At 39.8% G+C, this 13,474-nt stretch overlaps 2 protein-coding genes across 3 annotated transcripts in view; both read right to left on the bottom strand.

The window, feature by feature from the left end:
* Positions 1–318: 318 nt before the first annotated feature.
* kcmf1 (potassium channel modulatory factor 1) lies at positions 319–10,157 on the bottom strand. Its single transcript, XM_039780687.1, has 7 exons — positions 9,951–10,157; positions 7,355–7,522; positions 6,937–7,076; positions 3,111–3,212; positions 2,817–3,000; positions 2,050–2,344; positions 319–1,273 (listed from the first exon to the last, which is right to left on the bottom strand). Exons 1-7 carry the CDS (start codon positions 9,964–9,966, stop codon positions 1,009–1,011), a joined length of 1,170 nt encoding a protein of 389 aa, XP_039636621.1. The 5' UTR covers positions 9,967–10,157; the 3' UTR covers positions 319–1,008.
* A 1,062-nt stretch (positions 10,158–11,219) lies between these two features.
* itga1 (integrin, alpha 1) overlaps positions 11,220–13,474 on the bottom strand; it is a 50,087-nt gene continuing 47,832 nt past the window's right edge. For both annotated transcript variants that reach the window (XM_039779417.1, XM_039779416.1), the window contains exon 30: positions 11,220–13,229. In XM_039779417.1, coding sequence (XP_039635351.1) covers positions 13,173–13,229 — 57 coding nt within the window. In that variant the 3' untranslated portion in view covers positions 11,220–13,172. The remainder of the gene's footprint in view (positions 13,230–13,474) is intronic.

Raw genomic sequence — 13,474 nt, 5'->3', positions numbered from 1 at the left:
GTGAATGCCAGAAACTAGTGTGAAGGAGCAATGGACATACTGTAGCTGGGCGCCTGCACTTATCTATAAATTATGAAGTATACTGTGCCTAAACAGTTTATCACTAAACATCTAGGAAAACAATTGAGAGGAAAGCTCTCTTTTCTTCTGTTCTTAGTATTGATCCGATGCATGTAGTCGTAGCTCTGCAGCAATCGACATATTCAGACAGTCGTCACAGAGAAAAGGTGCTCCGGAGCTGAGACACACACTGCAGCATTTCTTCCGAAAGCTACTGCAGAATCCACTTGTTTTCTCTTCATTATATAGACTTGTTCCAAAAAAAACGAACAAAATATATTGTTAGAGTTCAATTTCTTCATATCAGTTATGTAAACTACTCAATTTCCAATACTTAACCATGTTTGAAATAGCCATTTAAAAACAGTTGAAAGCTTTGGGATATCTTTTTAAAAGTTTTAATGACAATGTCATTAAAAGTCATGCACGCTGCAAATAACTGCATGCAGTAGTTATGGTAACCCATCCAAGCACTTTTTATTTATTAATAGTCATAAACACACACACACAGCAGCTTCATCAGAGGAGCCTTTGCCCTCTTGACTTTTGAATGTGGATTATTTATATGGAGAGCCATTTGCATGTCACAGGAAGCAAAGGTCTGCCACAGCTGCCTGTAACATTTACCTGATAAAGAAAAGAAACGTTATGTGGATTGATTATCAACTTCATATATATTTTATATATATATAGATTTATATATTTCTCTCGTCTCGCTCGCTCACTCAGTTGCTATTGCGCACTCGCACATTTATCCCACTTGCTCTCATTTATTTTTGTTTACAATGTAACAAAAATGGTGACAGGCCTGAAATTACAATCACCAAAAACAAACTCAGAAAATAGAGAAGAGAGAAAGGAGGGTGAGGCCAGGGAGGACTGCTGCTGTTTGCTGCCCATCACTGACAGTTGCAGCAGAGAGGACACAGTCTACTTGATCCTCGGACATCAAAGAGGCGGCGGCGGAGGCTCCTTCCCCGTAGAGCTGCGCTCTCTAAGCTGGAGGTTCTCCAACGCCACATCTAAAGGCATGATATCCACGCAGCCCATGGCTCCAAAGTCGGCGAAGTCTCGACGCTCTTCCTCGTCAGAAGAAGAGCTCTCTTCGTGCATCAGCGTGGACAAAAGCAGCTCCTGTACAAACAGGCTGCGGTCGGCGCGCTCTCCTTCTAGAAACTGCCGCTCTGCTTCGGACATCTTAGGTTCATTCAACCTGGAGAAAATAGTTCATTACATTTAAATACATTCAGATGATACACCTCTTCAGTTTGAATGTTTTTTTTCCAACTGCAACAGAGTAACTTACAAACATAATGTGCAGATTTTCCTGTCTCCAAGATCATTTTAAGCACACATGATCATTGTTACATTGTTCTTAAAGAGATACTCCACCGTTTGTTGAAATCGGGCGTATCACGGTCTCCCCTAGCTGTAGATACGTGGGCCAACGCATTTTTTGTGCATGCATTGTTTTAGTCCAGTGCAACACCGGCAGCGCCGCCGCTAGTTAGCTTAGCGTAGTAAATGGAATCCTATGTTGCCATTAGCATGTTGTGAGTAAAAGTGAGCCAACAAAAGACAAAAAAAAAAAAAAACTAATTACTTGTACTGAGACAAAAAATGCATTGGCCCACCTATCTACAGCTAGGGGAGACCGTGATAAGCCCCATTTCAACAAACGGTGGCGTATTCCTTTAAAGTGCCGCTACCACATTTATTAATGGGAAGTTTTTTACCAGTTAATAACAAAACAATAAATAACCAACAGTATTACTAGAAGTCGTTTTTATCTGATCACTGTATGACCATATGAACATTTGTCACTATAAAACTTGGTGCAGGCAGACAACCATCAAAAGAACAGTACAGCATATTAGCTTACCAAAATAAAACTATTAATTTTCCATTCAACATCATCATCAATTGTGTTCACTAACTGTTGAACTGTTTTAACCCAAACTATAGAAAAGAGCAACTGGCCCCACTCACCGTGCTAATAGGAACTGGGAGCTGTGGGACGAGGACGAGGGATTGTTTTCACCCACAGTGGCAGTGTTGGCAGTTGCTGTGCTGGGTGGAGGGATGGAGTTGCCAGTGTTGCCCGGGTTGTTGCTGCGTCGCGTCGCGTGGCGACCCGTCTCTACTTGCTGTCGTGCTGCCTGAGCCTGCTGCCGCTCCAACTGCAGTTGCATCTGGAGCTGCTGGAGCTGAGAGGCTGAAGGCCCTGATGAGTTTATTTGCCCCCCTGCTGCGCGTCGCACACCTGACAGCTGAGACAACAACTCTGCGAGAGACAAAACAAATACAGGCGTCACTGTTTACAGTTTCTAAATAAGTCAGGATTTCAAAAGACAATCCTGTAGATCTCTTTAAGAAGACATGAAGGACAGAGAAAAAAAGCAAGTGACCAACATGATAAGCTGTTATGGGTTTGGTGGATAGGTTTTCTGCTTTTGTTTTCTAAATATGATTTTTTATTTTTATTTTTTTTAAACAAGATTAGAGATCATAAAATGTACTATTACTTCTCTATTAACATATATTGATTACACAGTCACTGCTTTCAGACTGTGTGTACGCTGAGGAAAAAGTGATATGAATCCAAAAATACTCCAAAGTGTAAAATGCATACAAAAGTGGAAACTGTGTTTTCATTGTGTCATGTGTTTCACAATTTGGAGCAGTTTTGGATTTGGAGTGCATTTTGATAAGGTCTGTGCTCATGTGTGGTTTGTCCTTATAGACCTGATTCTCACCTGCGATTGGGTCCATTGCTTCCCTGTTACTGGGGGTGTAGGTGGAGCTCTGTGATGAGGAGGATGAAAGTCCACCCGTGGAGCCGCTAGTAAAGTGCATATTTGTCCGTCGTGCTCTGGGACCGCCCAGTCCTCGGCCAGGGTGGAACATCCTGCGTACATGTCGAACACTGCTGGACTCATCGTAAACGAGCACGGTTAAGGATAAATGCAGTCATGTGACAAGCAGTGTGGTATCAATTTTTTTTTAAACATTTATGTAAAAAAATCTTTATGCAGACACTGGAAGGATATTAAATCTCTTGGCGCTCTGTGTTCAAGTGTGAGGTGAGCTGTAAAATCATCTGTGACGTGGTTGGGGTCCCCTCCTGGCAAGGCAGCACATATTGGACAGATCTGAGAGAGAGAGAGAGAGAGAGAGAGAGAGAGAGAGAGAGAGAGAGAGAGAGAGAGAGAGAGAGAGAGAGAGAGAGAGAAATGTAAACATTAACTTTACCCAAGTGAAAACAGCGTGTAGTTCCTTTTTAGCAACAGTTTGCAATCGTTATGTCTTCCAGGATGTTAGTATCCCTTCTCTGTCCTTTCTCACAGAAAGAGTTTTTGGATCACACTAAAATCTGGTTTAGCCTAATTTTACTACTGCGAGTCTGTATCACACATAGCCAATGAACAATTACAGATACATAACACATCAGATATGAACAATAAAGTCGCCGTCAGTGTTCACTTAGGTTCCGTAGTGCAGACGGCTCTGCAGAGTTGTGTCATTATGACTTCATAAACAGCTGAAGGAATGGCAGTGCGCCACTGCTGAATATATATAGCAGAAACTAGGGCTGCACGATTATGGCCAAAATGGTAATCACAATTATTTTGATCAATATTGAGATCACGATTAATTATCACGATTATTTGTTGATTTTAGCCAAAACAAAATTTTATTGTCACATAATTATATAATTATAACTGCTTTTACATCCATATTGTGCTACATTCCTACTAATACATCCATATTGTGCTACATTCCTCCTTTATTGAAGGATACTGTGAAAGAGTATGCCATTTCAGCTGTTGTGCGACCGCTTTCCACACATGCATGTTTGCCGTGAAAGATACAGGCAACGCATTTTCTGTTCACGTTAACGGGCGATATGGTGCCCGGTATCTACCAGACGAAATAGCTACACGGATTTCTGTGGCTCATTACACTGCCACTTACATGTCTGCGTTGCGCTCTGATGCTCCGAAACCCACGTTAGAGGCAACATAAACATCGCTGAATGTCACGCTAGTAAACACTAATAACACGTTACACAGCAGCTAACGTTAGCCTACCGTTAGCCACAATAGTAACTGGATTAAACACGGCTAAAATGCTGACTGCTAAACAGTGTAGTGTATCTGTATTTCTTATGTTCATTTCTTACACTTTTTTTTTCTCCACATACATTTCATACCTGTCTCATTCCATTTTAGCTGTTTATGTATTCTCTTTAACGGATGTTTTAACTGTTCGTTAATGTTTTTTATATAAAGCACTTTAAATTGCCTTGTTGCTGAAATTTGCTATACAAATAACGCTGCTTTGCCTGCCAATATAAACAGATTGTACATGGGACAATAAGGACCTTTATTGGCGGAGCAATTTTGACCGAAAAATGCCTTAAAGAGGTACATCACCTTGTCTCTTTTATGTACGTAGTAGTATCATTTAACTGTGGTTAAAAAATATTACCACTGACATTTTATAGAAAGAAAAAAAAACAAGACAATAAGGGGCAGATTAATCAATGAAAAATAATAATCATTAATTGCAACCATAAATTAAAAAGGTGAATAGGCAGCAGTACTGTGCTGTCTGCACAACATTTCACCATAGGCAAGTCCATTAAGGCAAAATTACTACATATCACAATCTGTTGCCTGTATAAAAGCACATATACTGTACACACCAGTCTATTGTGCATCAAAATTCTCAATGTAAAACCCCAGCATTAAACACAGCAACAGGTTACAGATACACTTCCTCTAACCGTTTTCTTGTTTCGTTCATCAATGAAAAAAATATTTAACAGACAAGTATAGCATTGCTCTACAATTTCCTTACTGTCAATGAATGAGTACATCTTACTTCACTGTGCAATAGCGCTTCATTGTTGGCACTGTACTTTATTTTTTAGTCAAACATATACCATCCTGCTGCTGTAAATACTCATTAGCGCACCAAATGTGCACAAATTAATCTACAACCAAAAATAGCCCTAAATAAATGCAACATTTACTCCTGTTTGAGTATCATTTGCAAACAACTACTGTGCTCAGCTGTTTTAGGTTTTAGCTGTTCCTCATTAGGAACAAATGGCCTTGGTGCTGAGTGCACAGACCGGGTTGGGAGGTTGTGAAGTATTAAGAGATGCAATAATTGTTGATTTTGATCTTATCATGGACTTTGTTGATACTAAGAGGAGCATAGAATAAAGCCAGCCTTATCTTTTAAAAGACCCTCACTTTTACACAATGGCACATCTCGCGTAGCGACTTGGTTTCACTTGGCAAAGGTGGTAGCCTGGGTAAACCCTGACGAACTTCCGGCAAATTTGAGATTTGCTCTGCAAGTCAGTCTGGCGAAGAGCCCATTCAAACCCATTTCCAATGTTCTCAAAATTGAGCCACCAATCACTAGGGCTGAAACGATTCCTCGAATAACTCGAATAATTCGATTACAAAAAATCTTCGATGCAAAATGACATGCCTGGAAGCTTCGTTAAATCAATGTTACCAACGTTGTATCGCTGACGGACTGTGTTTCCGCACGGAGCATTATTACTGTCGCACAGACGCGGCTCAGTCTGCTTCTGGCGACACATGCCAGAGCATAAATAGCGAGGGGCTAGAGACAGGCTGGAGAAAACGACAGAAAGTGTCCAAAGTTTGGAATCAGTTCAAACGTAATTAAAACTAAAACTCTGTACAGTATGTCTACTGCAAAATGGAACTAGCTTACCACGATAATAGCACGACGTCAGTGCTTTAGCATCTCAACAGAAAACATGGAGTCTAACTTAATCATCCATTCCACGAAGCGGACCGACAAAAGTAAATCACAGAGTCGTATGGACGATGAAACTACACCAAACACAACGATCTGATCTAAAGAGCTGACGCGTTGACTATCCCTTCGGAAAAACAGCCTCTCTCTCTCTCTCTCCCAAAACCCTCTAAAAAAAAAAATATTCGATTAATCGATTGATAAAGTGCTAGATTAATCGATTACAAAAAGAATCAATAGCTGCAGCCCTACCAATCACAACCGCTGAGGCGGGCTTTACACCAATCCCAACCGTTGAGGTTGCATTATGCAACACCTGCAAGGAAAAAGTAAGGCGTGGAGGGACGACACCAAAAACCCAAATCACATTTTTTTAGTTGTATATTGGATGTGAAAAGAGTCACCCGGATCGTAGGTCTGATTGGTTGAAGGACTATCCAATGCGCGCAGAGGCATTTGAGCGGCGTCCGTTGGTGACGCCCCTTTGGAAATGAAGAGTCAATGAACCTTTCCTAAACCCACTCTCAGTTACAAGTGAGAAGGGTCTGGTGTCAACAAGGCTACAAAGGTGGTCAACTGGAAGACAAATACTACTAGTTGTCTCTACCTGTGGACCCCCTCACCCATCCATCACTGCTAGTAGAGCTGCCAATGCCAGACAGACTACCTACTGGCCAGCCAGGAAGGTGTCAGCACTGCCAGCAGCTGTCTGACCCTCTGCCTTGCCTTTGCTCAGTTTAGTCAGCAGAGAACAACACTCATAAAAATCCTTCTCTGACAACAAATAATCCATAAAAGTCCTCTGCTTGTACATTCTGGGAAGTCATTTTAGCTGACTAAAGTGCAGCGCTCAACTGCAATAGCAGACTGAACTGAAGTGATGCAGACAGACAAAATAATATATACAAAAATATATAACCCTGCATCTTAAGACTTCAATATAAAAGAACATCAGTGGATGGCAGAAGTAAACTAGCCTACTAGAGCTGTCTACACCAACAAAGATAAGATTTGAACATATTGAAACTGTAAACTTGTGCCACGATCACTTAAGGTGTACAGTATACTCACCACCTCTGTGGAAGTCTCTGCATGTTCTGAGGTGACATGCTCCTGCAGGGATGTCTCTGTGTAGCCCATCTTGCCACAGTAAGGACATGTGAATGACTGGGGTTGCTCTACTGAAAAAGAGTCTCCTCCATAATACAAGTCTGCAGGAGGACAGTAAACAGAACAAATGTTATTGTTTGTCAATCAATATCTTAATTATTAATGCAAATACAATAGCCTCAGACCTCAGTACAAAATCAAGCTTAAAAATTATATTACTCATGATTGCAATCATGATGAATTATTTGTAATCACACAGACAGCAGGCTACAGTGAAGACATAAAATACAATAATCATTGCATGACACAGGCATGATGAATTTGTGTATGATCAGTTAGCCACACAAGTTTCTGTCTGGGCTTTCAGGTAGGTCCTTACCATAATCTACCCTGGTTAATATACACTGCATGGGGTGCTCTGTGGTGTGTCTTGTTGTCGTGGCTCCACTCTCGTAGCACGATGCGCACAGGTCGTAGTCGTAGCAAATTAAACACTTAAACCGTCTTCCTCTAAAGTTCCCTTTTAAACATGCATCACAGCTCACACCTGCAAAAGAAAAAAAAAAAAAGAGTAATGTAAAGTCAAATATGTGGACCTGACAATAAAGTTACAAATTCCTTATAACTGTGTCTGCAGGACTGTGAGAAAGCAATCTCTATCTGCAGGCCAGTCTCACTTACATGAGCATGTGTTTTGGAGTGGCACCAACCCACAAGTGCCAGCAATGAAGAACTGGCATTCCAGTGAACTTCGCATGCAAGGTCTCAAAGATGCAACTCAGAGGCATGGCACAAACATTGTGGCGCATCCAAAGGCTGTTTTCGTTATAGCTTTTGTTACTCATCTATAGCATTTTCCACACATTTCCAGGTAGCAAAATGCTTTGTATTTATCTAGATCTATGAACCAAATTGGTCAAGAGAAAGTAAAGTGGAGAAAACCAAGGCAGCAGACATGTCAGCCATTTATATATTCTCTAACTAACTTATTAGCTTATTATTATTATTATTATTATTATTCACAAGTCATATCAATTATGACTGCATCTCTCTGCTTGTCCACTCTTTACTATGTGATTACAGTCAAGAACTATTCAAGCGCAGGCTCACTACTCGGCAGACACAACCAGTTATTTTCTATGAAACATCATAGTCACCATTACACACAATATTCAAACTCCTGCCTAGCTGACATTTCCTTTGAAGGCCAACACTGGCCTTATTTGGCAAACACTGGATAGTAGGTATGCAAGTATTGTTAGAATTTCCGTTGATCTGAAGTCTAGCAGTCTTTGAAATATAAAGAGAAAATCTCCACATTTTTTTACCAGACCCAGGCCTAAACAAACAAATCAACTGGCAACTTGCAGTTTCAGCCGTTTGCGTTAATTAAAAAGGTGGGTTGTACAACAGCAGGTTTTACAATGGCTGCCAAAAACTGGAGGCATTAGTACCACCTGAATGAGTGGTATAAAAAACTGATTTCTTCCACTTAAACAAGGAATTTTGACTGCCTGGATGACCACTGAGTATGCTCATCTCAAAGGCTAGTCTCACCACTAGGGGCAAAACAAATTAACCTGTTACCAAGTACCTTTGTGTACCTACTTGAAACAAGATAAAGCAAGTTACTTAAAAAGGTCCTATATTATAAAAAAGTATGATTTTCATGTCATTTCTTTTATTATAAAGCAGATCGAGGAACTATGTAAATACTGAGAAAGTATCAATCAACGCTTAGTCCACAGAGAAATTTGCACAGCCCATATTCAGAAAACGTGCATTTAAACGAGCCGTCAGGACAGCTGTGATGTCTCAACTATACTGTATATAAGTAGAAGGTGCCACTACAGTCATTCCCCGGGCGCAATGACGTTGTAGAGATGCAGAGAGCGCAGATGCGGAAGACCTGGAAACACTGATCAATCAGAGCAGACTGGGCATTTCGTGAGGGGACTTCAAGAGACAGGTGCTAAAATTGATCGTTTTAGAGAGAGGGCTATTACAGGTATATTCAGACAGACAGTATGAGAAAAATAAAGTGTTTTTGAACATTAAAGCATGTAAACATGTTCTAGTAGACACATAAAATACAAGTATGAACCTGAAAATGAACACAATATGGGACCTTTAAGCATTACCCTTGGTCCTATTGGTGCCATCTTACTGTATTGTGCTCTTGCTGGCATTATAGAACACCGTAGCAACTTCTGAGGCGATTAACCAGGATAACCTCCTGGCTGGTCTGCTAACTAACATTATGTGGTGGATGAAGTGAGCCGAATTTACACTCCAATCTGGTTTGTAGTTAAACATACCGTAACTTAACCCTAGCTAGCTAGTAGCCTGCCAGCTAGCTAACTTAGTGATTGGTTTAAGGTCTGAGGCCTCAGACTTTCTTCTTGATGACAGTGCATTCGCTAACAACAGTAACGTTAGGATGTTTACCAGACGGGACAGTATGACGCTAACATTAGAGCAACGAGCTCATGTAATAGCACGTAACCCCAAATATAAGCAAGAGATGAGTATAGCTATAATGGAACATACAATGGCACAGCCAATGAGGCTATGAGAGCCAGTATAATCAACATAAAGTCGCAACTAACCCAACGACTCCTTATGTTAGCACACATTAGCCTGCTCGCTAGCCCAGCTAACGCAAGGTAACGCCGTACCTAGCAACGGCTAAGTGCTAGGCTCCGCAATGTTGCCGTATCATTGCGAACAGGTTAAGAGAAGTTACAGCCATTTGCTTCAAATTAGAAGATATAACAGAGATATGTATGCCAGAGCTGCTGACAGCAAATATTTGTGTTGAGACATGCCTGAAAACAAGCCGCGAAAAGCGTAACACCCCCTGACTTGAATAGCTAGCTAAGCACTTAGCTACGTTAGCAAAGCTAGCTGAGGAGCTAGCTGCTCAGGTAATTTAGCGACCAACCAAGGCGCTGTGGACCTGTTTATCAACTCACCCTCATGTCGGGACATCCTACAAACAGCGGCACAGCCCCGCCTCGGCCTCCCCAGCGCGGTTAACGGGGAACGATACAGTATTTTAGATACTAAACTGATAAAAGCCTTCAACCTCGCCTCTTGTACGAGCAAGATGGATCCGCCAGCAGCTTACAGTTTGTTCTGCTTCCCCTCCTAGAGTGTCACTTATCGCTAAATTTTGCAAGAGAACACTAGGCGGCGCACTTCTACATGAAATCACTCGGGCCGTGACGTCGGTGACCTGGGGCTTTATTGCCCTTATTTTTGCCTCGCAGGAATCTTGCCTCAAGAAATGAATGCCATGAGGTGGATGGAGTTTTTTGGTTTGTTTTTAAGCAATAAGTTAAGACGATTTGAAAATACTCTGAACTTTTAATCACGCAAAATGTTCTTCCTTTCTTTTTTAACTTTATATAGGCTATTTAAATATTCTAATTGAGGGAGGTAGTGGGATTCACAGCGGATTTAAGCAAAGTAAAAATATAACATGAATAAAAACCTTTAAAAAAAAGAACAAAGGGGAAAGTATAAAGAAATAACACCATGTTTCCACAAATAGCTATAACATAACAATAACAAAGGAAACTGTACTATCTCCCTCTAAGTATAACATGCTTAACATAAAATAATGATAATAGCCTACATTAACTTTTCCAATGTGTATGTTTTCTTTCCTCTATCAACTGATCAAATGTCTTATTTTAAAGGATTTTCAATAAGACAAGCGGATGCTAAGTAAAAGTGCCATTATGCAGTGTCAGTGTTATATTATTATGTATTATTGTATTATTATTACTGATGCATTAGTTGATGCTTTGTATATAAACTTTTGATCTGCAAAGTATAGCCATCAAATAAATGTAGTGGCGTAAAAAGTGCAATATTTCTCTCCGAAATGGAGTAGAGGGGAAGTATATAGGAGAATAAAATAAAAATACTAAAGTACACATAGCCTACTTAAAAAAATCCTTAAGATTGTACATAAATTTTTCTTCATGAATGACAAGAATGATTAAATCGATTTCAAAATGGTTGTTAATACCCGCCGTCTGCTAATGTATTTTAAGAGAGAACATTTCTAAGATGTTACTTTTTCATCTAGGGATGATTATCAGCAGTAAAAGATTAAGCACTAGTGATTGACATTTAATTGACAGAACTAAAACACAGCAACTTTTACATTCTATCTATTTTACATTAGACATTGTCTAAACAAAAGCAGAATAATTAATGATCTGATGATAAAGTACTTTGTAAAAAGTCTTTATTTTTGTACATAAGATTCAGTTCATTGCTGTGCTGATGAGGACGCATACAGTCTGACAAACCAGTGCATTACAATGAAGACTTCACAGCAGTGTAGAAGGCTGGGGTGGAGCTCACAACTCTCACTTTGTGCTTTACTCTCAGAAGTTAAGAGAGGAACTGAGAAAACAATCCCACCACCTCAAGTGAACAAAAGGGAGACTTGTGACTCCACCCTCGTGCACAAACCTGATGTAGCCCTACAACAGTTACACATTCTGTACATACAATGTATTACATGTGCTTCATGTCAACAGTGAAGCGTGAGTGCCGAGGAGTATTTAAAATTCAAAAAGCTGCCTCTTATTCTTCTTGCTGTTTTCCCTCAACTTTATTGTATGACAATGAGGGAGAAAGTCGAAAAAAGAGGCAGAAACCCAGTCTCCCCAATATACAATATAATCTCTTTTAATGCATTGTGTAGCTGTGGACTTCTGGAAAAAAAAAAAAAATACAGAAAACCTGAAAAAGTAACTTTGTTAGGTACTGTGTACCGCAAATGTGGGGACACTGATCCTGTAGTATGCTAATGCTTTGTGTACATGTAGCTTGTCTACACTACAAACCACCTACCAGTGAATCCCATTTACTGTATGGCAACTGCTGGTGACACATATATATTTCTACATTGGAATACATTTTACCTTACATTTTGCAAACTAAAAAGGTTGAAATCAAAATATGCTACAGTTGTATCTCACCTCAACACAGTCATTCTCCAGGCTTTCAATCAAATAAAACCAAACTAGTGGCTACAAACCCTCATCTTCAGTAAATAATAATTATACTTTAATTTTCTCATCAAAATATAACAATATTTACATATTTGCATCGCCTTTGACATTGTGAGATAGGCCAGATCATTTTCTTATACTTAAAATGTTAATGTCATCATTCATGATACTTGTAGCACCTGAGCAAAATCATCTTCTCTGACCTGACTGATTTATGGATAACATCTCTTAAATTACATGAATCATATCAAACAAAATTATGTACATTTTTAAGCTTTACATTTTGGAGCATTTACTTATATTTACAGTACAATCAAAGATTTGAATATTGCAGGCGCAGCTTTCTGTATCCCTCAGTAACCAATGTGACACTAATTTTCACTTTTAGCATCTGAGTTGGGCCAATCTTTCTTTTGTTTTTGAATTGGTTAACTAAGATTAAAAGTATAAAAAAAATAAAAGCAGTCAGACTGCACCTCTGCATAAAACAAATCTTGTGTTCAGGTCAGTGTCTTTAGCCAACATTTTAAAAATTAAGGATGTGCCATGTTATATTGTAAAAAAATGTAGCAAAAATACCAAACAAAAACAAAATACTATAACATGCTAAAAGGTACAGTGTTTCATAAAACTAATCAAGCACATCAGCTTTAAAACAAGAGTCTAAGCTATCAGACAGTGTTGCTCCAACACATATTAAGTTCACATATTGTGTATGTCTTAGAAGTGAATAGACCTTTGGACATTGTTGCTGTAATGACATAGAAAGTGAATGTGAGGTGGCTTACCCGACATTGGATCACCATACAGAAAAACCTGAGTACTTTTTTCCTCTGGAACTGGAGTGCAGCTATTGTAGCTCCTATGGTTTTGTAAAACTGCTGTATGCTACTTTGCCAACAGATGCCTGGTAGGCAATGGTTTCTTCCTCCTCCATTGCTTCGCTTCTTGAACGGCTTGACCTGACTTGATGTATACTGTATGTAACTGTAACTGTAACTGTGTTTTCCTGGTTTTCGCCACTGTGTCGTAGCACTGAGGTGTCTGTGGGTTTTATGGCGTCTCCTCCGTCTGTCCGACTATCTGTTTAAAAGTCTGCCCGTCACTTTGTGTGACCTGATGTCGGTCACATAGCTGCTTGCTGCTGGATGTCTGGCTACCTCAGTCCATCATTTCCTCCTTTGAGTAGTCCCTGTTTTTTCTCTTGAAGAAGCCCATCTGGAGAAGCAGAAAACTCAGTTATAAAACTACCTACTTAAAGTCAATAGGAAAGCAATAGTTTGACATTTTGGGAAATATGCTCATTCCCTTTTCTTGTTGAGAGTTACTGTAAATTAGAAGATCAGTACCACTTTAAGCTAAGCTGAGCGTCTCCTGTTTGTAGCTTCATAGGCTCTGCAGTGAAAAGCTGCCACAGATGGTCACCAGGCATTTGAAGATTTAAAATACTCTGCAGTCTGAGT

This window comes from Perca fluviatilis, chromosome 17 (assembly GCF_010015445.1).
Source record: "Perca fluviatilis chromosome 17, GENO_Pfluv_1.0, whole genome shotgun sequence".
Lineage (NCBI taxonomy): Eukaryota > Metazoa > Chordata > Actinopteri > Perciformes > Percidae > Perca > Perca fluviatilis.
Note: the sequence above shows the minus strand (reverse complement) of the source record. Positions and strands in the feature narration are given on the sequence as shown.